The 27251-nt window shown below is 37.4% G+C and overlaps 1 protein-coding gene across 6 annotated transcripts in view; it reads right to left on the reverse strand.

Moving 5' to 3' along the window:
* Positions 1-26188, reverse strand: part of SNX7 (sorting nexin 7) — a 99657-nt gene extending 73469 nt beyond the window's left edge. For 2 of the 6 annotated variants that reach the window (XM_081223678.1, XM_081223675.1), the window contains exons 1-2: positions 25902-26183; positions 1620-1802 (exon numbers count right to left, since the gene is read on the reverse strand). In XM_081223678.1, the coding sequence (XP_081079804.1) occupies positions 1620-1802; positions 25902-26141 (423 nt within the window). In that variant the 5' untranslated portion in view covers positions 26142-26183. Of the gene's footprint in view, positions 1-1619; positions 1803-25901 lie in introns of all 6 variants that reach the window. The other 4 variants (XM_081223679.1, XM_081223677.1, XM_081223680.1 and 1 more) reach the window with 4 other exon arrangements.
* Between the last annotated feature and the right edge of the window lie 1063 nt (positions 26189-27251).

Below are 27251 nucleotides of genomic sequence, written 5' to 3' on the forward strand. Positions count from 1 at the left end.
GTTAATTAAATAGCAAGGAAGGGGGGTGATCAAGATTCAGCTCCATGCTGTCTTGCTCTACAGCCTCTTGATATGACTATGATACTATAAATTTCTTCACTCACTCACCGAAAGGTTAAATTGCTAACTTGCTATATCCCAAGGATTGTGTTTAGAATTATGGATAACTTAAGATACAATTACCTTCCTTGAGAAGCTCACAGACTCATTGGGAATAAATACAAATAAACACACAGTTAGTGACCTACACACAGGTAGGTGACAATTACTGAATACTTATTATATGTTAGGCACTTTGCTAAGTGTTTTACATTGATTAGTTATCCTAATTTAATTCTTACAGCAACTCTACAGAACCAGGTTCTATTATCATTTCAGTCTTATAAATTAAAAAACAAAATAACCCTGAGGCTTAGAAGGACAAAATATAGGCTTTTGATTTCTTTGCTACACTGACTGTGGTATCTTATATTCTTTAAGAGTTCAGTTAGAACACTGTGAGCAAACAGAAGAAAGAGGACTCAGCTTGTGGGGCAGAGGTGGTGGGCATCATTTTGAACTGTATCTTGAAAAACAAACAGTAACTCTTCTGTCTGAAAGCAGGAAGGGCATACCAGACAGAAGAAAAAGCATATGCAAAGTCATGAGAACAAGAAATAGCCTAGAATATTCAGATAAAAGAGGTAGTTCTATGCAAGTGGAGAGCAGGGGTATTACAAGTCGGGAGTAAGAGGTGAGTCATATATGGTACGCTGGCCCCAGACAGAGAAGTCCTCTATATATCATACAAAGGAGTCTGCCCTTTGTTCTGTAGGAAGTGAGGAGCCAGGGAAGGATCTTAAGAATCTGAGTAAAGAGATAAGATATATACATCCTTATGCAACATAATTAGCAGCAGTGTGGAGGCTGCACTGGAAGGAGTGATTATATGCACAGGGTCCAAAAGCTTTGCAGCTACAAAAGGGATGCACTACAAGAGATGTAGAGTGAGGCTTCATAAACAAAATATTATAACTTATAAATAGAATTCTTGAAGGCTGCTATTACACATAGGACTTTAAAAAATAAGATTATACTATTTGGTTTTCTTTACTTTTTCAGAGTAAACTGTCTTTTTGAAGAGCCTTGTCCTAGGAGTCAGGAGATTCAGATTCTAGATCTGTCCTTGCATCATTAAACAATTAACAGTGTCTCATATATTGATATAAGATAAAGTGGTCATTTGCTTTTATTTGGAAAACAAAATAATTTTTTTTTTTGGAATCTTCAGAAGAAATGTGAACACAAAATATTGTATCATGTTTTTAACTAGCTGTTTTCTTTATTAGCAAACTGAGGCTCTTCTTTTCCAAATATATTTCTTTATAATTTTTAAACTAAAAACCTAAAATATTCCTATTTTAAGAAGCACAGCTGCTAAAATACAAGTGACTGGTACTCAGGTTAATTTGAATTCATATAGAACAAGTGAAGGATAGATAAGATGCAATGTCTTACTCAAAATGGCTGAAAAACTATAAATCAATTCAGTTAAGATTCTCTAAGTTGAGTGAACAAGAAGCAGTTCCAAAAGTTCAAAAAAGCAACTATATTCAAGAAAATGTTCATTAAATACTTACCTTAGTAATAATCCTATAAGTAATGAACGTTTCAATTGTAGTAACATGGCTTTCAGGTTCATCAACTGTAATGAAAAGATCTTTCAAATCTGGCTCATCTTCAAACTTGACTTGGTTTATCATTGATAAAGGGGATGTTGGCATCACAGGGCTGAAGGAATTCATGTCCATCAATGAGGCATCCTAGGAATAAAACAATCAAAAATTAATATCTATGGGGAAAAACGTTAAAATCCTCTTTTTCTTAGGCACGACAAATACTAATCAAATATGTCAAGAACAAAAAGGATAACTGGACTCCTGCTTAAATAAGGTATGTGGAACATGTATTTTTATCTCTGCTTCATCTCAAAATCCCACTTTAAAAATGACAGTAAAGAAACAAAGACAAAACAAGACAAAAAGTCATAAAAAGGCATAAACCCTCAAGGTAAAAAGAAGAGACTAAGCAAACAAAGTTAACTACTTTTTTGGAAACTGGGAATCTGATGGTTGAGTGGTAACTGAAAAGCAGTGCAGAAAGAGCTAAAGTAAACATAGGAGAGAATGGTAGACCCGGAAAAAGAAGGCATATTTATGACACACGATCACAGCGACACTTAAGTATTAGAGGTGTCAGAAACCTGTGGACATAGAATGCTGGAAGAGTTAAAGCAGAGGATTGGTTAAAAAGCTCATAAAACAAAAAAGGAGTTAGTACCTCAGATTCCCTCACCTACCCTATGCAATCAGGTGATTTTTCTTCCCCAATTTTGCAAAAAACCTGGAAATTTGCTTTCTGGCGTGTCTCTGAACTCAAGGGCACCAGGCAGGATGGAGGGAGTGAGAGGCCCTATGAAAATACAGATATCAAGGGAAAGTCTTACATACTAGATGAAAAGATATCCAGCCCTTTCCCCTCATTTGGCCCCAAGAACGTGGGCAGCAAGCTGTTGAATGTCTACTCAGCTTGTCAGTCCCTGGTGCGGGAACTACCGAACATATCAACATGTGGAAAGCCTCTGATGTGAAAGATTCACAAATAAACAAACAAAGAGAATACAGGAAGCAGACAGAATAGAGAATATAATGCTTTAAAAATAGATGAAATCATTAGCGATAAGAATGATATCAAATTCATTAATAAAACAGGTGTTATTTTTCAAAAAAATTCAGAGAACAACGGGAAAACCAATAAAAAAGGAGGCTCATGAAAGCTGAAATATTATGGAAGGATAAAAACTCAACAGGAAGTTCAAAAGATTTAACTTGAGAACTAAGCTGAACCAAAAGAACATGGGATGGAAAAGGAGAGAGAAATATTTTTAAAAATTAAAGGATCCAGGTAGATAGTACCTGAATGAACAGAATTCCAGAAAATGAAGAAGGAAAATGTCCTCTGAACTGAACTATTTCCAGGTTGACAGGGCCTAGCAGGCCTCCTCAAAATGAACAGGACAGTAGTGGGGTGGGTAGTATCCCTACAAGCATCTATCACCATGCCATTTCATAACAGTAGGGATTTTAAATTCCTAAAAGCTTCCAGAGAGACTATAAACAGGTAAAATACAATAGGAATGGCTTCAGATTTCTCAGTGGTAACACTGGAAACTAAATGATAATAAAATTGTACCTTCAAGATTTTTAGAGGAAAATATTTCCTACCTAGAATTATACATAGCCAAACTGTCATTCAAGTATACAGGTAGAATTAAGACATTTCAGATAGGAAAGATTTCAAAAACTGACTTTCCATGTACCAATTCTTACACATTCTTTGGAAGACTCTTCACTTTTCCAAAATAAGGGCATATACCAAGAAAGAAGAAATATGATCTGAAAGTAAGAGATTCAACATAGAAGAGAACTAAAGGAAATTCCTTGGATGACAGTGAAAGAATGTTCCAGGTTGACAGCTTTGCAACAGACTTAGAGAACCTATACAGACTAGAGCAGAAAGACTCTGGGGGGCAAGGAGATGAAGAGGGAAAGAATAAAGGAAGAGAGGGAGGAAGGAAAGAGAAAGAGCAAAGGAAAAAGGGAAAGAGAATGAGGGAAGGAGGGAGGGAGGGAGAAAGGAAGGAAGGGAGGAGGGAAGTGGGGAGGGAGGGAGGTTGACAGAATACCTGATAAATTTAAGCATAATGAAAGGAAGTATGCTATGTTAGATTTTGTAGATGAATTGGTGCAAAAAAGCCAAGAGGCAGAGAAAACAAGAGAGGGAGAAAGGGAGGGCCTAAAGTAAAGGAATGAATGAATGATGAACTCTAAAGAAAACAAAAGGTACAAGAATGAAAAATGTAATCATAGTTCATTACATGGCTTGACTGTGAATAAAAATAAATTGTTCTTAATACTGAATTTAACTAAAAATGGTGATACAGTTATATTAAGATAATGGGGGGGGGAAACATATGTATATGTTTGAGGGGAGGAGATATTGCCTATAAAACAGTTTCAAACATGTCAATACCATGATGGAAAAGGAAGATGAGGAACTGTTCCAGACTGATGAAGACCAAAGAGACACAAGAGCCAAAGCAACATATGATCTTGGATTGGATTCTGTTCCAAAGGAGAAGAAACTTTGTTTTTTCTCTCTAAATGATATTATTGGGACAACTGAAAATTTTGAAAGGGTCTGTGGATTAGAATATAGTATTATGTCAATGTTAATTTCCTGATTTGCATACTTATACTGTGATTACATAGGAGAGTGTCCTTGTTTTCAAAAAATATACACAGATTTAATTAGGAGTAATAAAACATGTCTCTAATTTCCTCAACTTGCACACACACAGAGAAAACAAATGTTGTGAAATGGTAATAACTTGGAAATCTAGATTCTTTGTGGTATTCTTGCAACTCTTCTCCAAGTTTGCAATTATTTCAAAATACAAAGTATATTTATAGTTTTCAAAAGTCAAATCATCTGACAAGGCTTAAAATAAAACGAAACAAATTAAAAATTAAAAAAGCAGCATCACATGCTCCACTATTGCTTTTACCAGTTCATGCTCCTCAGAAGCAAATTCAGAACTCTATTAGCTATTTTTGTTCCTTGTTACCTTCCTTATTTCAAAATAACATATATTTTCTTTTTTTAAATTTTCCAATTTTCATATTATCAGTAGGTGTCCTTCTAAGGAGGATGAAGAGTATTTATTTAAGCCAATTAATTATATGAGTATAGACTCAGAGTCCTATTTTACTCAATGGGTTATAATCCATTAATATAATTTATTTTGATGTTCTAAGTGTCCAAAATTTGCCTAGTGGGAGCTCCTTAAAGCTGGCATCTGTGTGTTTTTGATATGTCTTCATTATTCCTTGAGCACTTTATTTTCTGGCATAGCAAGATGTTTCAGATTTATGTTATATTTTCCCTGCCCCAGTCATGGAATCAGACATTTCTCCAAGGAGCTCTGGTTTCTTTTAGAGGAGACTGGTATTTAGAAAACAAGATATAAATGCTAGAAAATATATGTATATTAGGCATGATTTAGACCAAGGAATAGAGGACAAATTACAGTTGAGTTGATCAGACACACAAAAACATGGAGACAATAAATGTCTTGCAACAAAAGTTTAGTGTAACAAATTATGATATATACCTACAATAGGATACAATAAAGTCTATCCATATACTAGAATACAATAAAGTGATTAATATATTAGGAGAATATATAGTAACTTGGAAAAAGATTCACAGTATGGTATTAAGAGAAAATATTAGCTTATAAAATTTGTATTCAACTAGATTCTAATTCATGTACATGTATTTATGTGTGTGTATGACAGAGGGGGGCCAGAGGGTAGGAGAGAAAAAGTGAGAAATAGTGCACTCACAATATGCATGCACTCATGAACTTAGAAGCTATACCAAAAAGTTAACAGAAGTTATTCCAGGTGTTGGGATTGCTGTTGAGTTTAATATTTTCCTATCTGAGTTGCTGTATTTCCTAATATTCTAAAATAAACGTGTATCATTTTGAAAAAAGGTTTTTAATTGTTTAGAGTCAACACTATCTAACGTGTTCAGAAACAGTAAGAACTACAGTAAAAAAAAAAAAAAAAACAGTAAAAACTACTGAAAAAACTAGTGTAAAAAAACACAGTAAGTTAAAAGAGCTGTCTAGGGCCATTTTGGCAGAAGACCTTGGATTACATATTTGATTATTTGTTTTTTTTTTCTTAATTCAAAGTTGTATAGTTAAATAGGAAATTTAAAAATATGTCCGGAATCACATGAAAATGGGATTGTCAAAATAAATTATGGGATGCTAACACAATGGAATACTAAGCAGCCATTAAAACCAGAATTTAGAGGTTTCAAATAAATGTGCAATCAGCATGTACAAAAATCTCTCTCAATTATCATTTCATATAAACAGTAGTTTTGTAAGTTGATGGGCAAATGTGCTTTAAATTTCACGGACAGTGCATGCAACCATGTGCTTTGGCGTTCTTTGTAGTCACCCTCTTAACTCACCACAACCCACTTCTTTTACCTACTACATAATTTAGCATTCTATTTCTTCTGCTTAAAATGCATCCTTTTGTAGAGTGGAAAAGATCTGCCTGAATTTATAAAGGCTCACAATTCCAATGAGTGTAGTGTGGTGTCATAAACATATGCTTCAATATCTAGCAAAGGAAGAAAATTACAGGCTGAAATTTAGCAACATCCAAGATTTCAGTAGAAGGATGTAAATTACTATGAATCACTCAAAAACATTCTTAAAACCTCAATAAAAGTGACTATCCAAAGAGTTTTATATTTGCTTCAAAAAAAGGAAAGAAAATATACTGACAATACTTAAAAGATTTACATTTGGACACGAATAAGTAAAGACAATAAGTGTTTGAGAAGATCCAAAGAAGTAACTGACCAAAAAAAACTTCATTTAACTTTTTGTGGTTGATGCTTTTCAGGAGAAATGGATCATTAAAATTTGTTCTTTCCAAACAAAGTTCTTACCTCCACAATAACGCATGCCTCTTTCTCCTGATAGTTCTCTCTGTCTTCCTCCCCGTCCTCAACCTCATTTATACATTCGTTCATTCTTAGCATTTGGATATACATCCCTTATCCTATGATATTTCACACAATGAAAATACATCTTTTCATTTTTTTTCTTCAAGAGATTAAAGCAGAAGGGAAATTATTTGCATGGTAAATCTCTACTTCTTAAATAACATTGAATACCTTTCTTATAGCTAGCATAGTGAAAACACACACTCACACAGGCGCACACCAAAAAATCTTGGGATGGTTTTAGGCTGAGATTTGAATATGTATAATAGAGAAATAAGCCAAATTGTTGCAGGAAGTCATTGTCTTTTATCCTTACTCCAAACCAACACATTCACTGTAAGAGAAACCATTTAAGTGACTTTCCTGAGATGAATGGACATTAGCACGGTGTTAGCATAATACTGAACTTTATTGACAAAGTCACTTACAAATTAAGGGTAAGTTTTCTTTGTTCTTATTTTTGGTTTATTATAAGCATTTGTTGTGGGTTGAACCATGTCCTCCCAAAATTCATATGTTGAGGTCCCAACCCCAGTACCTCAGAATGTGACCTTATCTGGTGACAGGGTCTTTACAGAGGTAACCAAGTTAAAATGAGGTCACTGGAGTGGGTCCTGATGCAATATGACTGGTATCTGTATAAAAAAAGGAGAAATTTGGACATAGACATTCATAGAGGGAAAACATGAGACTATAGGGAGAAGACAGCCATCTAAAAGCCAAGTGGAGAGACTGGGAACAGATCCTTCCCTCACTGCCCTCAGAAGGAACCAATCCTGCTGACACCTTAATTTCAGATTCTAGCTTCCAGAACTGTGAGAAAATAAATTTCCGGTTGTTTGAGACACCTAGTCTGTGGTACTTCATTACGGTAGCCCTAGCAAATGAACAGCATTTCTGTATATAGAGTGGTACACAATAAATATTTAAGGAAGGAAACAAGGATAGAAAGGAAGGAAGGAATTATAATTAAAATATTTCATCCTTGCTCCATTAATTTTTTTTTACAGGTTAACAATCAACTTCAGTAATTTCTGAGAGATGTTTTTTGCCTCCCACTTTTAATGCTATTAGATGGTTCCAAAGTTCTACTATTGGAATAAATAAAATACAGAGCTGAAATTTAAAACAAACAATGACTTGCCAATATTTGAGTGCTCAGGAGAGAAACTCCAAAAGAACAGGTTAAAAGGTGAGATATGACCTCTCTAAGAGGTGGCCTTCCTTAATATCCTTCACTAAGATGCTACTCGGGAACATCTCATAAATATAACATGAATTACTCTGATAATACTAAATTGCAACCACCATCTGTGCACAAACAGCTATTTTCTTTTTACAAGTAGAGGGAAAAAAATCAATGTGAGAAGTGTGATAAATCAGAATACTGGCATGAAAAGGCCATGCAAATAAAATTGCTGATGTACAAGAAACACGTACACCAAGAGACATCTGGTAAAAAGCAACTTAAACTGGAAGGAGTTTGAGAAACCATGTTGTTATGAGGGACACTCATCTTGATGGGCCTAAATTTAGACTTCCCAGCTGTGTTTTGGTTTACAACTCCTTCCAATCTGCCTGCTTATAATAATAATAAAAAATTAGAAAGGCCTTCTGTGGAACACTGTTGAAAATGTGATTGGGGGAAAAGCCAGCCTATGTCGTGTTCTATAAAGGGGCATACAACACTCAATAATCTTGTTTGACATAATTTCCAGTACTATGTAGTATATATACCCTTGTATGCATATATCATAATCTATTTATTCATTTTTCTGTTTCTATTTTCTAACAGTGTTACTTTGAATATACTTGGACTTTTTCAGGTTTTGTGCACTATGAAGTTATATACTGACCACAGAACTGTTTCATATAATTTTATTTGACATAATTTTCCACTCTGGCCAAAACAAAACAAAACAAAACAAAAAACCTGGTATATTAAAAGAAAAAGTCTCTGTAGTTAGGCAGAACTAAACTTAATTCAAGTTTACATATATATACAGCTGTGTGAACCTGGTCAAGTCACGTTACTTTTCTGAGATTCAGTAACATCAGAGAGGTCATATCTCACCTTGGATCACAGAGGATAAAAAGAGATGAATAAATGTGGGGTATACATTGTCTCCTTGAAACCTTCATGTGAATTATATAAACCTTACCACGACCCCATAGAGTATGTTCTATTTCTTTCCCTTTTTTAAACCAGCTAGCAATACTATTGAGTATATATACTCTTTTACCTCTTGTTTTCAAATGAGGAAATAGGTTAAATCACATGTTCAAACTCTTAACTGCTATTAAGTAGAGGAACCAGCATTTGACCACCACCTAACTGCCAGTAAGTCAAACGTACTGGGAGTTGTCACTGAATTCAATTTTCAGTTTCCCACAAAATTAAATAGAAATGCAAAGCAAGAATAAATCAATTTCTATGGTTAAAATATAGTCGTGTAGTGGACGAAACCTAAGGAAGTACAAAAACATTCAAGGCAGCCCATAAGAATGGATAGATAAATTGTGGTGTATGCATACAAGGCTTTATCTATCTATCTATCTATCTATATCTATCTATCTATCTATATATATATATAAACACAGCAATGAAAATCAATTACAACTTCATGTAAGGCCATTGATAAATATCACAAACTAAATATTAGAAGAAAAAAGATCAAATCAGAGAAGAATTCACACAGGACAACATCATTTTTTAAAGTCCTAAAACACACAAGGTCCAAATTCACATAAACCCTTAATAAATAGTGCTTCAAGATACATATACAGATCTCCCTTGACTTACAATGGGTTTACATCCCAATAAACCCATTGTAAATTGAAAATATCATAAATCAAAAATTTATTTAATACAACTAACCTACCAAACATCATAGCTTAGTCTAGACTATCTTAAATGTGATCAGAACACTTACAATAGCCTACAGTTGGACAAAATTATCTAACACAAAGCCAGTTTTACAATATAGTGTTGAATATCTCATGTACTTTATTGAATGTTGTCTGAAAGTGAGAAACAAATGGTTTTATGGGTACAGAACAGCGTCAAGCGTATCGGTTGCTTCCCCTCGTGATCGTGTGGCTAACTTGGAGCTGTGGCTCACTGCTGCTGCCCAGCACCAGGAAAGCTTATCTACCACTGCTCAAGAACAGATCAAAATTCACAATTCAAAGTATCGTTTCTACTGAATGTGTATCGCTTTTGCACCATAAAGTCTAAATATCATAAGTCAAACCATTTTAAATTCAGGACCATCAGTTTTACGAAAACCAAATGAATGATAAAAACAAAATTCAGGGCTTCCCTGGTGGCGCAGTGGTTGAGAGTCCGCCTGCCAATGCAGGGGACACGGGTTCAAGCCCTGGTCTGGGAAGATCCCACATGCCACGGAGCAACTGGGCCCGTGAGCCACAATTACTGAGCCTGCGCGTCTGGAGCCTGTGCTCCGTAGCAAGAGAGGCCGCGATAGTGAGAGGCCCGCGCACTGCGATGAAGAGTGGCCCCCGCTTGCCACAACTGGTGAAGGCCCTTGCACAGAAACGAAGACCCAACACAGCCATAAATAAATAAATAAATAAATAATTAAAAAAAAAATTCAAATTATTATTTTCTTTTATGCAGGAGAGAGAGAGAGAATCTTGGAGAGGGCCACACAGGGAATGCAGGCATACCTCATTTTATCATGCTTCACTTCATTGCACTTCACAGATACCATGATTTTACAAGGTTTGTGGCAACTTGGCATCGAACAAGTCTACAGGTGCCATTTTTCCAACAGCATTTGCTCACTTCATGTCTCTGTGTCACATTTTGGTAACTTTTGCAATACGACTTCAAACTTTTTCATTATTACTATATTAGTTATGGTGATCTGTGATGAGTGATCTTTGATGTTACACTGTGAGTGTTTTGGGACATCACGAACCACGCCCATATAATATGGTGAACATGATAAATGTTTGTGTTCTGACTGCTCCACCCACTGGTTGTTCCCCCATCTCTCTCCCTCTTCTTGAGCCTTGCTATTCCCTGAGATACAATACCAAAATTAGGCCAAGTAATAACCCTACCATGGCCACTAAGTGTTCAAGTGAAAGAAAGAGTCTCAAGACTCTCACTTTAAATCAAAAGCTAGGAATGACTAAGCTTAATGAGGAAGGCATGCTAAAAGTCAAGATAGACTGAAAGCTAGGTCTTTTGTGCCAAACAGTTAGCCAAGCTGTGAATGCAAACAAAAAGCTCTTGAAGGAAATTTAAAGTGCTACTCCAGTGAACACACAAATGATAAGAAGGTGAAACAGCCTTATTGCTGATATGGAGAAAGTGTTAGTGGTCTGGATAGAAGATCAAACCAGTCACAACATTCCCTTAAGACAAAAACTAATGCAGAGCAAGGCTCTAACTCTCTTCAATTCCATGAAGTCTGAGAGAGGTGAGGAAGCTGCAGTAGAAAAGTCTGAAGTTTGCAGAGGCTGGTTTATGAGATTTAAGGAAAAAAGCCATCTCTATAACATAAAAGTACAAGGTGAAGCAGCAACTGCTAATGTAGAAGCTGCAGCAAACTATCCAGAAGCTCCAGCTAAGATCATTAATGAAGGTTGCTACACTAAACAACAGATTTTCAATGAAGATGAAATAGCCTTATATTGGAAGAAGATGCCATCTAAGACTTTCATAGCTAGAGAGGAGAAGTCAATATCTGGCTTCAAAGCTCTTCTTAGTGGCTAATGCTGCTGGTGACTTTGAGGTCAATGCTCATTTACTATTCTGAAAATCTTAGGGCCCTTAAGAATTATGCTAAATTGACTCTGCTTGTGCTCTATAAATGGAACCACAAAGCCTGGATGACAGCACATCTGTCTACAACATGGTTTACTGAATATTTTAAGCCCACTGTTGAGACCTACTGCTCAGAAAAAAAAAAAAAAATCCTTTCAAAATACTACTGCTCTTTGACAATGCATCTGGTTACCCAAGAGCTCTGGGAGATATACAGTGAGATTGATGTTTTCATGCTTACTAATACAACATCCATTCTGCAGCCCATGGATTAAGGACTTTCAAGACTTTCAAGACTTATTATTGAAGAAATACATTTCACAAGGCTATGACTGCCATGGACAGTGATTTCTCTGATGGATCTGGGCAAAGGAAATTGAAAATCTTCTGGAAGAATTTCACCAGTCTAGATGTCACTAAGAACATTTGCGATTCATGGGAAGAGGTGACAATATCAACATTCACAGGAATTTGGAGGAAGCTGATTCCAACCCTCACGGACGACTTTGAGGGGTTCAAGACTTCAGTGGAGGAATTAAATGCAAATGTGGTGGAAATAGCAAGAAAATTGGAATTAGAAGTGTGAAGATGAAGTGAATTGCTGCAATCTCATGATAAAACTTGAATGGATGAGAAGCAAAGAAGTGGTTTCCTGAGATGGAATCTACTCCTGGTGAAAATGCTGTGAAGATTGTTGAAATGACAACAAAGGATTTAGAATATTACATAAACTGATACACTTAGTTGATGAACCAGAGGGAGGGTTTGAGGACTCACTCCAACTTTGAAAGAAGTTCTATTGTGGGTAAAATGCTATCAAACAGCATTATACACTACAGAGAAATCATCTGTGAAAGGAAGAGTCAACTGATGCAGAAAACCTCATTTTGTTGCCTTATTTTAAGAAACTGCCACAGCCGCTCCAACCTTCGGCAACCAACTCCCTGATCAGTTAGCAGCCACCAACATTTCTAAGTGCCAGGGATGCACCTTAGCACCATACACTTGCATTATTTCATTTAATCCTCTCAACAATCTGATGAAAGAAAGCTCAATTATCATCACCTGAATTTTACAGATAAATAAGCTTGTACCATAGGGATAATAATAATTCTCCCCAAATCACTTATTTCTTAATTGGAAGAGCCAAGACTCAGCCACCACTACCATCACCACCACCCATGCACACACACAAAAAGCACCTATTATAGCACCTTTATTTCATTTAACAAAAGTTCATTGAATGTCAACTATGTATCAAGCACTAGGCTGGGATACAACAGTGGCCAAGACTGGCTGGCATGGTGCCTTCTCTCATGAAGCTTACATGATAGTTAGGGGGGAGGGTAACAGATGATAAACAAATAAAAATATAGAAAAACAAGATAAGTCCAGATATAAATAAATGTTGATAAACAGGGGATAAACAGATAAAGTAGAATGAATTGCTGGAGTAAGTGGTTAAGGCAGGAAGTGAGAGGAATGCTTTTGAGAGAGCTGTCAGGGAAGGTGTCTTTAAGGAGGTGATGTGAGAAGGAGCCAGCCATGAAAAACACTGACGGAAGAGCATTCCAGTCAGGGGAACCAATAATGCCTAAGGCAGAAAAGGACTTAGGATGTTGGGAGACCAGAAAGGGGGCAAATGGGTAGAACACAGGCTTTGATGAAGATATAACCAGTGAAACTCATTTTGACGTTTACTGTGGCAGAATTTTAAGTATTCATATTTTTATCTTATAGGTCTTGAAAAAAGGGAAGGGAGAACTCCACGATAAATGAACGTTGCACCTGAAATCCAAAGTAAGATATCTGTTGCACAGCTAGAGGCTTTTAAGGATCTGTATGATCCTACTCAGACTATTCATGAGCATTAACCAATAAGTGGTTATTAATCATGACTAATGCCTTTCCATTTATCTCAATTATGCTTGGGTAATTTCTTATCTAGTGGAATTTTTTCTTTTTTGTACTTAACACTCTATAGAAAAATTAGTTTTCCTTATTCAGAAAGGTTCAACATCCCATTTGCATATGATTTTGCCACAAAACCACTGTGGGAGCCAGTATGATTGTTCCCAATAACCCCTTGTCTTTCTATGAAAGGAATACACTTCCTGGTCAGTTACCAGGTAACTTTCAGTGCCCCCTTATGGAAGGAAAATAAGTTTCCCACCCCAGTTAATTTGACCAGTGACTTGCTTTGGACAGTGTCGTGTGTCTGGGCAGAAGATTTGGAAGCCATTGCCTGTTTCCACCAGTGCTCATATTCTTTTCCCTCTGCCATAGGAATGACATGTCCCAATTAGCATCACTCCTTTAATTTTGATCCCAAAATAAAGAAAACACAAGAAGCAGACTCAAAGCCTGGACCAGACTCTCAGTTCAGTCATAGTTGACAGGTACATACCTGAGAAAGAAGTCTTTATTGCAGGTAAGCCACTAAGATCTTGAGGCTGTTTGTACTACCACATTATCTAGTGAAACCTAACAAAAAAAATACCACTCAACTTTCAACCAGGTTAAATACATATAAATATATATGTACATATGTATTACGTATGTATGCACACAGACACACACACTTAACCTTCTCAGAGTTAATACAAAGAACAAAATAGGAATTTTTCCCCCAGTTCTGAAAACTCACATACCAAGAGTTTGCCTTTAGTTTTTGGTCACACATAATAAGGTTTCCATTTTAACTGTAAACAGAATTTCTATTCCTAATGTTTCATCGTAAAAGAGTAATCTCTGTTTTTCATTTTAAAATGAAATTTTTATTTCTTATATCAAAAATTTTAAGCAATGATTTAAAAGAATAAAATATTATGCTAAATCAAAGAAGCTAGACACACAAAAAGTGCAATTCCATTTATATGAAGTGTCCCAAAAAGGGAAATTTATAAAGACAGGAAACAGATTAGTAGTTGTCTAAGGCTGGGAGTAAAAATGGATATTAACTGGAAATGGCATGATGGATTTGAGGTGGAAGATGAAAATGTTCTAAAACTGGTTAACAGTGATGGTTGTACAACTAAGTAAATTTACTTACAAAAAATCATCTACCCAAAATGGGTGAATTTTGTGGTATATAATTACACCTCAATAAAGTTAGTTAAAAACAATTAAAAAGGGGTATGTTATACCAAAGCATTTCTCAAGGCCAAAAAAATTATTTGTTTCAATTTTAGAAACTACTGCTTTAACCTTCTGTTCTGTTTTATCACAGATGTGTTTTACTGATTTTTATATAAGTATTTGCTAATAATTTTGATTGTCTAACTACATCCTTTTTTATTAATACTATAAGTAGCACTGCATTATCCAGCGTGATTGGATATATGAAGTGCCAGAGTTATTCAAATATTGTTTAAAATAGACAAAACTTTCAAGCAAATAACTCTCCATTTGTTTATTGAGACAACTTTAAAGTATATTCTTAAAGTGACTAAAAATGTTTATTTTAACTTTTAGTCTAACATCCTCTTTGAAAAGTGTGGGATACAATTAAAAAATACATGAATAAAATAAATTTGAACACTACAACTGCATAACTGTTGAATCTGTGTTTCCTTTTGATCACACTAGCCACTTGCAAAACTAGCAGGCTCTCAGAGTTATACTAGAGCATCCTATCAGAACCCCCAAAATGCAAAAATAAAACTCCACCTTCAAAACCCAATAGAATATATTTTATTAAGTTCAAATCTGAAGTCTTTTAACATTATTTTCCCAAAATACTTGTAATAATTTTCCCCATTGCCACTGACCAATAAATAAATAAAATAATGCTATCTGCACAAAAGAACTCTATAGTTCTTCTTCCTAGAGGTTCTCATGGATTTTTTCTTCTTTTGGCTATACAACATCCAATCTTGTTTCCAACCATAACACTGGGTATAGTTTCTGCTAGTGCCTGTCCCTTTCTGCATCTGCATTTCCAGCCTTCAAATCTACTTTGTGAGCTACTATTTCATTCCTTTCCTGCCAGAGTTGATTTCCATTGCTTGCAACCAAGCCCCCGATTGAGACAGGTACTATTGGCTTCAAAGGATTTATTTTTCCCAAGTAAGAAGGTTTCTAAATGATTCCCTTGGGTTTTCTTATGCTTTGTGCTTATTTCTTCTAATGAAATCTAAATAGGAGCTATTGTCCAGAATTGACGTTTAACATAGCTCTGTGTCATCCATCAATAATATTTACTCACCATTTGTCAAGACAAATTTGTTTTAAATTCTATTTGATCTAGTAACCTGATTGGAAAGACCAATACAATACAAACTGAATTTACTGAAAACAGATGATTGGAAAATTACTGCAATAACTGTGTCCATATATATGAAAAAAGGCACAGGCCATATCATTCATTAATGTATTTATTCCATTAACATTTAGACTTCCTACTCTTCTACCTTCAAGGAATTTAATTTATTGGAGATAGACAAGCAATTAAGATTTTAGAGACGAGAAACAAATACCTCTTTATAAGGCAAAATGTATTAAGTATTATGAGATTCAAAACACTATTATGGGGAGCACAGAGTGGGAAGAAATTAGTTCTAGCTGGAGAATGAAGAAGCTCTTAAGGAAGAAGTCGCTTTACAACGGGCCGTAAATAACAGAAAGGATTTTTTTTGTTGACCCAACAGTAATATTGTAAGGTGCAAATAAATCACTGAGGAATCCTGTTAAAATACAGATTCTGATTCATTGGTTCTGGAGTGGATTCTGAAACTGCATTTCTAACAAGCTCCCAGGTGATCCAATAGATTCGTGGAACATACTTTGAGTACTAAGGTACGTGCACATACGCGCATGCAAAAGAGAGTAAGAGAGAGAGAGAGAGAGAGGTGAGGGGAGCCACAGTGTAGCCTAATCACCAAGAGCCTTGAATGACACAATGTGACAATATGTTCTTTATGTTCAGAGCTGGGTGCTCTGGAAACATCAGTTTTCTGTGAGCACACAGGACAGACTACAGGCAAAACATCAGAAGAAAGAAGACCTTGTGTGGATATTTTAATGGTTCTCAAATGTAAACACAATATACTACTTGGGGCTGGAGCAGTGGGAACGAGAAGAAGGCACTAATTCTAGAGATACCAAGAAGATAAAACCAACTGGGACATTTCAGATATGTAGGGGACAGGGAAAGTGAGTGAAAGGGATAAACAGAAGGTAAGACCTAGTATTTTATCCTAGATATCTAAGAAATCATCACATCATTAGCAGAGAATCAGATGGAAAAGATAACAGGTGTGGGAAGAGAAATATAAAAATTAGGGAATGGAGAAACATAGTTCAGTTTGGGAATGAAACTGTAGGGATGAGTTGAAGGGATGAGTAGGACCACCTAATTAAGGCTTTCCATTGCTCCTGTGGTTAAGTTTAGCATGCTAAAATTTCATTTCCCTCTTAATAGCGGGAAGGGACAGTGCAACTGTCACACCCTCTTCTCCTCTGGGACAGTTAGTCATCCAGCTTGTGCCAGAGCATTTTTAGTGAACCTTCAATTAGAAAACTATTCCATAAACCGACCTAAAACTGATCTCCACATACTCTTGACCTAGTGGTTCTACTTTTGCCCTTCAAAACTATAAACATTTAATCCACCTAGATCATAACAACTCTTCATAAATGTTGTTAAAAGAATCAGCCCAAGTCTTTTCCAAGCTAAACTACATTTTGTTCTTCCCAGCCTTTCTTCACAGTTGCCAGAACATATCATCAGTGAAACCCTTAGTTTATTCTCCTTCATGATAGCAAATGCATGGCGAGACTGTTACTACTGCATCCCTCCCCACTCCTTGGGCCAATGGAAGACAGTGCTGATGGATCCAAGCCTTCTTTCTGCTAAGCCCAGACTAGATCTAAGGCTCTATCTCAAAACAGCATTCCAAGGATCAGGGCACTGGTATCCATAGATGATATAATATACCTTTGCCATTTTCTGACATCAACTCCCCCTTTAAAATACAGAGGGTGGAATGGAACTTAAGTTGCACGAACAGTTCAAATTATCGTACAATTAATACTCCATATGACCTTGAAAATATGTTGTTTGTTCAGATTCAATAGGTACCTTGTCATTTGGGTATATTGATCATTCAGTCACTGAAAATCACTAGGAATGTTTGTACATAAAATGGTCTTATACAAGGTGTCTCCAAACTTATCCTGCAAGTTCCTTGTTGGTTTTAATCCTATTGTTGACCATATATGCTCATTCATCAGGAGAAGTTGAGGATTTTTCATCTTCTTTCTACTTCACTCACCTACTCTTCCTCCTCTGGGAGGAATATAAGAGTACTTAACATCTAAGAGGCCTGTGATGGTAGACAGTGGAGCTTCTAGTGGGAGGAATCCTGGATCAGCCCTGTTTTCCTTTACTTTATCGGTTCCTCTTTTTTTTAACCATCAAAATGGTAAAACCCACTGAGGTAGGATCAGTATGAAGGTCAGAGAAAGGGGAACACATGACTTGCCTGCTTTAATCGTGTATTCTAGGTTTTAAGTGAGACAATTGAGAATGCATACACACATACACTACAGATATACATACACAGAAACATTCACTATGCTTACACATTCTACATGCACACACATACATAATATATGTGTGTATATATATACATACACATTCATATATGCCCACACTACATACATGCATACATATGTAAATACTGTGTGTGTGTGTTTTATATATTTCTGTACAGATTACCAAGGTAGAAAACCACTCATTGATTCAAGGATATTTCTTGAGTAATCATAATCCAAGCTAGTAATAAAATATTAATTTGGTTAGACCGGTACTCCTCAAACTGGTAGCCACTAGCCACAGGTGGCTATTTAAATTTAAATGTAAATTAATTCAAATTAAACACAATTAAATGTTCAGTTCCTCAGATGTACTAGTTTACAATTCAAGGGCTCAAACGGTACATGTGGCCAGTGACTGCCACATTAAACAGACAGAGCTGGAACATGTCCATCACTGTCGTTCTTTTTGGACAGCAGGATCCTACAGGGGCAGTGTATAACTGATCAATATTCAAGAGGGTTTACTAAGGGCCAGGTACTATTTATAAGCTCTTTACATTTACTAAGTCATTTAATCCTCATATTTATTATTTGCCCTCATTTTACGGATGAAAAGTCTGAGGCACTGAGAGGTTAAGTAACTTGACAAAGGAAATAAAGCTAGTAAGCCGTGGAGACAGGATTTCACACACAGGCAGTGTAGCTACAGAGTCTCTGCTCCTAAATACTAAGCTTATGTCTTGCTATATTTTAACTTACAATGATGAGTAGAACCTCCTTCAAGACTTTGCATTTATCCCAATTAAATTTCATAGTCTGCTTTTAAACCCAGTATTCCAATTTATCAAAAATCTGGAAGACTGATTATGTTATACAGACTATTAGCTTTTGGTACAGTTTCCACTGCTGTATAACAAACCGTCCTAAGACAATTTGTTTTTATATTTTATTATGCACATTGGTTTACTGGGTCAAGAATTCTGACAGGATACAGCAGAAATGGGTTGTTTCTCCTCCATTATATGTGGGGCCTCAGCTGAGATCTGATGCCTCAATGCTGGGGCTGACGTCATGTTAGACATTTTCACTCACAAGTTAGTCATTTAATGCTGGATGGTGCCTGACTTCAGCTGAGGCTGCTGATTGGAACATTTACGTGTAGTCTCTCAATGTAGCCTGGGCTTCCTCACAATATGGAGGCCTTAGGTTACATGTCTTACATGGCAAAAGCACACTGTCCCACTGAAAAAAATCAGAGCCTGCATTTCCTTTTATGATCTGGCCCTGGAAGTTGCACAGCATCATTTCCACCATACCCTACTGGTCAAAGCAGTCACAATCCTAGCCACATTCAATGAGTGGGGCATAGATCCCACCTCTTGATAGGAAGGTGGCAGGTCACATTATAGAACAGCATATAGGATGGGAGGTGGTGATGTGGCTGTCTTTATCCAGTTATTCTCCATACTTTTGTAGTATTATGTATTATGCTGGTTATTCTCTCTTTTCACCCCCACCCTTCCAGCTCTCATCCATCTATTCTCTGTCCCTTAGGAGACTGACCCCTATGAATGTCATCACCTGAGCAGCTTGCTTAGTGGGGGCCAGAAGCAGAGATCCAAGAACAGGAGAAGAGGAGCTCAGGGAATATACCCCCATTTCCTCCCTGCTTTGGTGCCACACTTCAGGCAGTGGCACATTTCTAGCTGCAGCTCTGTGTAAACACAGCTCATGTGGAAATGGCCCCTTCTCCACAGCTCCAACTCTCACTGGGTTCCAGCAACACTATTTCCATCTCTCTTCCCTTTAGAACTAGGGGTGCTAAAGGCTTTTTGCTACTGCAAGTCTCTAAATGCCTCAGTATCCTTTCTTTGTTCCTGAAACTTGCCCAAAATGCTATAAATAAATAGTCCTTGCATTAAACTCTCTTCATTTAAATCATGGAAGAGAATTCTGATTCTTATCATGGCCATGAATAATAGATGCAAACAATAGGAACTGAATAAAGATGGTTCCTACAACAAATGTGAAAAATTAATAACCAGACTTCCAATATCTTCTTCTAAGTATTTGAGAGAATTGTTGAATAGTACAATTGTCCCTCCATCACTACACTGAATTGAGCTGGTTGTCTCCACAACCATAGCTCATTATTCTTTCAAAAATATCCTTTTCCACAAAAATATGAGTGATTCCTGCAAAAGCTTGTTCAAATAAACATATACATTGTTATATTTCTGATTTACCTAAGAACAATCTTAGTCTTCCACCATTCTTATTAAAAATGACCACCTCCTTCCTTTCAAAGTGTTTATACTAAATATACTAAGTAGTTCTGTTGCTTTGATAGCTTTACCAGAGCTTGAAATGAAGCCTACTTGTCTATACCTTCCAGAACTTCCTTTCTTCCCCCTTATTTTTGAAAAGAATTTTTACCTATTTCTAGCTTTTGAGCACCAAGCCTGCATACCATGACTTCTCGAAGTCGACTAGTGGTGATGATGATAATTACATCTGTAAATTCCCTGATTATCCTAAATGATATAGATCTCACTTTATGGTCCTGAATACCATTTAAAAGACCAATAATAAGAGCTATAATTTACTGAATAACAAATAAGCATCTCAGTGTTTCACTGTGACCTGTTTACCTATGCTCTGTTTCAACTGCTGTTTCTTCTACACATTAGAGTATTTAATTTTAAAAAAGGCAATTTATTTTAATATATTATTTTTCCCCAAAAAGAAGAACTTTTTCTTTTAAATGTAGACAAGTTTGATCCTTTTCTCTAGGTAATTTTTTTGCAAGCCTCATCTCATTTTGGCCCAGTTCTAAAACAATTATTACACTATTGTTTCACTTTTTATTCTTTTTCTTTTCCTTTTTTCGAATTATCAGTTATGTTCTCCTACCTTCCACATCTATTCTTGTTCTTTTAAGTCAATATCCTCTGCATTCCTTGTGCTCTATTGAGAGTTGGCATAATTTTCTCTTAACTGGATTATCTAAAAACTCAGAACAATACTTTTACTTTCCATCTCTCTTGATTTATACTGTCATTTAGAGTTTCTGTCACATCTTCCAACCGGACTCCAAGACTGTGATAACAAGAACTGAATCTTGCATTTCTTTTTTCCAAAGAATCCTTAGCACAGAATCTTACACAAAAATACTTAACATGTATTTACCAGGTACTTGTAATCTACTGTGAGAAAAAAAGGAATAATTATAAGCCAAAGAGCCTACTCTTTAAAAAGCTTCTGACCTGCAAATGTATACTGATAAACCACATTAACAAAATGAAGGATAAAAATCATATGATCATCTCAAAAAATACAGAAAAAAGCACATGATAAAATTTAACATCCATTTATGATAAAAACTCTCAACAAAGTGGGTAGAGAGGGAACATACCTCAACATAATAAAGGCCATAACAAAGCCATAGCTAACATATACAGTGGTGAAAAACTGAAAGCTTTTCCTCTAAAATCAAGAACAACACAAGGTTGCCCTTATTCAACACAGTATTGAGAGTCTTAGCCATAGCAATCAGACAAAAAGAGGTAAAAGTCTTCCAAATTGAAAAGAAAGAAGTAAAACTATCACTGTTTGCAGATGACAGGATACTATATATAGAGAACCCTAAAGATGCCAAAAAAAAAACTATTAGAACTAATAAATGAACTCATTAAAGTTGCAAGATACAAAAATCAACATACAGAAATCTGTTGTGTTTCTATACACTAATAATGAACTATCAGAGAAATTAAGAAGATAATTTCACCTACAATTACTACAAAAAAAATACGTAGGAATAAATTTAACCAAAGAGATGAAAGAACTATACTTTGAAAAGTATAAGACACTGATCAAAGAAATTGAAGACAATACCATGCTCATGGGTTGGAAGAATTAATATTGTTAAAATTTCCATACTATCCAAAGCAATCTACAGGTTCAGGGCAAGCCCTATCAAAATACCAATGGCATTCTCCACAGAACTGGAACAAACAATCCTAAAATTTGTATGGAACCACAAAAGACCTTGAATAGGCAATTCAATCTTAAGAAAGAAGAACAAAGCTGGAGGTATCATGCGCCATGGTTTCAAACTATGCTACAAAGCTATAGTAATCAAAATAGTATGGTACTGGCACAAAAACAGACATATGTATCAATGGAAAAGAACAGAAAGCCCAGGAATAAACCCATGCTTATATGGTCAATTAATTTATGAAAAGGGGGCCAAGGATATATAGTGGGGAAAAGAGAGTCTGTTCAATAGATGGTGATGGGAAAACTGGACAGCTACATGCAAAAGGATGAAACTGGACCACTTTCTATACCAAAAAAAGAAGTAAACTCAAAATGGATTAAAGACTTAAATGTAAGACCTGAAACCATAAACTTCTAAAAGAAAACAAAAGCAGTTGCTCTTTGACATCAGTCTTAGCAATATTTTGGGGGATCCGTCTCCTCAGGCAAGGGCAACAAAAGCAAAACTAAACAAATGGGACTACATCAAACTAAGAAGCTTCTGCACAGTTGAAAGCCATCAACAAAATGAAAAGGCAACCTACTGAATGGGACAAGTTATTTGCAAGTGATACATCTGATAAGGGTGTTAATATCCAAAATATATAAAGAACTCATACAACTCAATAAAATAACAATCACAAAAAAGAAAATAAACAAAACAAAAAAGAACAAATAATCCAATTAAAAAATGGGTAGAAGAACTGAATAGACAATTTTCCAAGGAAGACATACAGATGGCCAGAAGACACATGAAAAGAATGCTCAACATCACTAATCACTATGGAAATGCAGATCAAAACCATAATACGATATCACCTCAAACCTATCCAAATGGCTATTATCAAATGAACAACAAAAAACAAGCGTTGGTGAAAATGTGGAGAAAAGGGAACCCTTGTGCACTGCTGATGGGAATGTAAATTGGTGCAGTCAGTACGGAAAACAGTAGGAAAGTTTCTCGAAAACTTAAGAATAGAACTGCCATATGATCCAGCAATCCCTCTTCTGAGTATTTATCTGAAGAAGTGAAAACACTAATTTGAAAAGACGTATGCACCCTATGTTCACTGCAGCATTATTTACAACAGCCAAGATATGGAAGCAACCTAAGTGTCCGTTGATAGATGAATAGACAAAGAGATGTTGTGTATATGTATACAATTGAATATTACTCAGCCATAAAAAAGAATAAAATCTTGCCACCTGCAACAACATGGATGGACCCAAAGGATATTATGCTAAGTGAAATAAGTCAGACAGAAAAAGATAAATACTTTATGATTTCATTTATATGTAGAATGTAAAAAAACAGAACAAATGAACAAACAAAACAGAAGCAAAACTCATAGATACAAACTGGTAGTTTGGCGGAGGGAGGCGGAAATAGGTTGGGGGGAATAAGAAGTGCAAACTTCCAGTTATAAAACAACTAAGTCACAGGTATGTAATGTACAGTGTAGAGAATATAGTCAATAATATTGCAGTAACTTTACAATGGTGACAGATGGTTACTAGACTTATCATGGTGATCAATTCATAATGTATATAAATGTCAAATCACTATGTCATACACCTGTAACTAATATAATATAGTATATCAACTATATTTCCATTAAAAAAAGAGAAAAAGAAAGAGCTTCTGGATGGGGGCACGGTATATATATTCATAAATAATCAAAGGAAATAAGAAACTACAATTGTAAATACAAACTGAATATGAAAATGGTCAATCTCAAAGTACTAAAGGGTAAGGTTAGTACACTTTGGTAGTAATGGTTGATACCATCTTAGGGTAGGCTGGACAGTGGCAGGGTTCTACAGAGGAGCAGGTTAAAAAGGGAGTAGTAGAGAGAGTAGGCCAAATGAAGACAACTTTCTTAAATTTGCTTGTCTACCTGTGGTTAATGGTTGAAAAATTCAACTTACTAAAATAGAAGCAGGCAGGGCCCATACACTTGGATCCACCCTGCTTGCTAGTGCTGTATAACTCCATGTGTTGGACACTTAGAAAAAGTTAAGACCCTCTTCTATAGAAACCAACCATACAGATTAAGGTAAAGATACAATATTGCACATTATTATATGCCCTGCTTAATAAAGCAGAGGTTAAGTATGGTGTTGCAGCTTACATCCTTTTAAAACAGGACACAAAATTACAGACACAAAATTAGGTAGAAAACAATTTTTTTATTTAGAATGAGAAAAGAAATCTCAACAACTGATTGGAGCCATAGAGTTCTAGATTCCTTTCTTCTGAGGTAGCTTTAGGCAATTCACCAGAAACGACAACTTAGAAATGCTTCTGGCTACAACCTGTCATTCCCTTTCCACCTAGAACCTGTACAACTCCCAGTAACTTACAACATTTTACAGAGGCCTAAGCCAACAACACAGTTAAATTTAAATTAAAGTTAAATTTCATTAACTTCACCTAAAATCTGCCTCTGACTACAGAGGCTCATTAAAACAGTGATTCTCAGTTGAGGCTGGGACACTGAGAATCTGGGGAAAGAGAAACCACATGACTAATTTAAACCATCCCAGATGATTCTGATATGCAATTGCCACTCCCTACATTCTCCCCGTTCCCCCCGCCCCCGAAGATTCACAGTGCAGAGTCCCATACACTAATACCATAGTCTAATGGTATCTTAGAAGGCAATATAAACAAGAACTGGCCAATTGTCCTTGATCTGAACATAAAATATGTGTGGAACATAAAAGTGTAAACAATTCCATTGTTTTACAATTTAAACACATTGAAAAGGTCAAGTGACTTCATCAAGGGTACAAAACTGATACTCTCTCTGAACCTCCCAAATACAACTATTCCTACCATTTCATTTAATCCTGAAGGAAAAAAAGGGGGAGTTTTACATATTCCTCTTTGGGGTCAGAGTATGCTTGTTCACTTTCTAACTTCTTTCCCAGAATAAAGCAGTGGTGAAGTTTGTTGGCTTTACTTAACAGCTCAAGGTAACATTTACCTACTGTACAGGCTTCTTAGTAATTAATACAATGTTCCCATCTCAAGTCTTCTGCCAACAGCAACGAGAGAAGATGCAGTGGCATTGAACGGCCCCGCAAGAATGGTATTTTTCTTTTCAAAAAAAAAAAAAATTACAACCACCAGCCTACACGCACAAGTCGGCCAGTAACCCTTGTCAATTTCTCTCCAACTATCCTACAAGTTCAGAGGGCCCTTTGGTCCTAGATTTCCCCGGGTAACGTTTAAAAACGAAAGCGCTGTCTGCGGGTTGGGTAGCAGGAGGTGACTATCTGAAAAATCCTGAGCTCCGCAGCGCAGGAGCTTCCCCGTTGGACACACGAACCGTTTTCTCCTGAAGAGGGATTCCCTCACGCCTCTTCCCACTAGACTTGAGACTCACCTCCGGCGCCACCCAAGTCTCCAATCCACAACCAGCAACAACACTAAATCAAGAATAATTTCTCTAGACTCGGGTGATTTCGCTCCCAGAGTTCAGGGCTGGCTGAACCTGAAAAGAAGCTGCCAGGGGCGGGGGCACTTTTGGGCCACCGCCTCCCGGGTTCGGTCACTGTCACTGGAAATGTCCGCGTCAAAGAAGGGAAGAGGAGAAAAGGGTGAAACAGCACAACTTTGCAGACTCCACGAAGCCACGGCCCTGCCAAACATAAGGTCAAAGTGCAGACGAGGGAGCGGCTGCTATTCGGGACCCGCCGGGACGCAGCCCCGGAGCCGGCGAGCCGCCAGGCGGGGTCGGGCAGCTGGGGGAGACCCACCCTGCCCCGGCTCCGAGTCTCCAGCGGGGCCGAGCGAGCGCGCTGGGGCGGCCGCCGCACTGCGGGGCCAACTCTGGGAGTTGACTTGGAACTTTCCCGGGACGCGCCGCCGCGCCGCCCTCACCTTACTGAATACCTCCAGGTCGTCCTCATCTTCGTCCAGATCCAGCACCTCGGCCTGCAGGAGGGAGGAGGAGCCGCTGCTGCCGGGGAGGGGTGCGTCGCCCCCCGGGCTCTCCCCGCCGCCGCCCCCAGGCGGGAGGCCCGAGGAGCGCGCCTGAGGTGCCCGGCACTCGCCCTCCATCCCGAGAGTGCGCGCCCCGCCGGCCGCAGCCGCCAGCCCTGCTACCCAGAGCGTGCCCATTGGCTCCCGCGCATCCTGCGCCTCCCCGGACAGCCCCGCTCCAGCCCCACGTCCGCTGCGCAGACGCGGAACTGCCAGGGCGAACGCGGGGCCCAGGCTCATCCCCACTTGGCTCGGGGCCTGCCGGAGGCGAAGGGGTGGGACTCTCGGACTCTGGCTAGGGTGGGGCCAGGGACGCTGTCCCCTGAAGGTAGGAAGGGGGCGTCCTCGTGCGGACCTGGCTGCGGGGCTACCCTACGACCGCTTCCACGGGGGCGGGGGTCTGGGCAGAAGCGACGGAGCGAACCGTGAACTTCAGAGCATCCACAGCGGGGCTGGAAAGCAGCCGACCCATCTCGCCAAGAGAAAAAGCCAATACTGTATTTCCTGTATTTTAATGGTTGCCTTTTTTTCTTGGCTGTGGATTTCGAGTCCGTCTTTTACTAAGGCTAATGCAAAACCCCCTCTGTTTTGTAATTGATTTTTGACCTAGTGACCGGACTGTGTGGTCATTTCACTGTCAAGCCAGGGAAGTTGGATTTAAAAACTATTTTCAGCCACTTTCAAATGTATCTTTATTTCTGGAGGTCATCCTGAAGTTAATGAGCAAGAATGTTACTAAGAGTCGAGGACAGCGAGCAGGACTGGACATTGACACCAAGAAATAATCTGCAGTCTTTACGCTGCCAATGCAAAACTGTGATTATTTAGTTGTTCACTGCTTATTATTAAAAAAAGAAAAACTAAATTCCAAAAATAATGGATAATTGAATGCAAATTGATATATTTGGAACTATCTTCAGGTTTTATTACTTACTCGCCTCAGCCCCAGCTCTTTTCTCCCATCAGCCAGGAAAGAACATCTAAGAACTTTGCACGTAGAGAAGAGGCTAATTCAGACTTGATTTCCAAAACGTCTCCTGGCAAAATGTTTAGCCTGATGTTTAAAACTATTAACTTTGGAAAAAAAGACGTATGTAAGAGAATTTCTCTTTCCAATTAGAGGACAAGGCCTTAATAATATGTTCCCTCTTAACCGTTCATGCTGGTTTCAGTTCATGAACGCACTTATTCAGTCAAGCTGGTCTCTCTGCAGGGTGAATATCCAGGCTCCTTCCTATGCTTTATAGT

Source organism: Mesoplodon bidens (genome assembly GCF_964165515.1).
Source record: "Mesoplodon bidens genome assembly, chromosome: 2".
NCBI lineage: Eukaryota > Metazoa > Chordata > Mammalia > Artiodactyla > Ziphiidae > Mesoplodon > Mesoplodon bidens.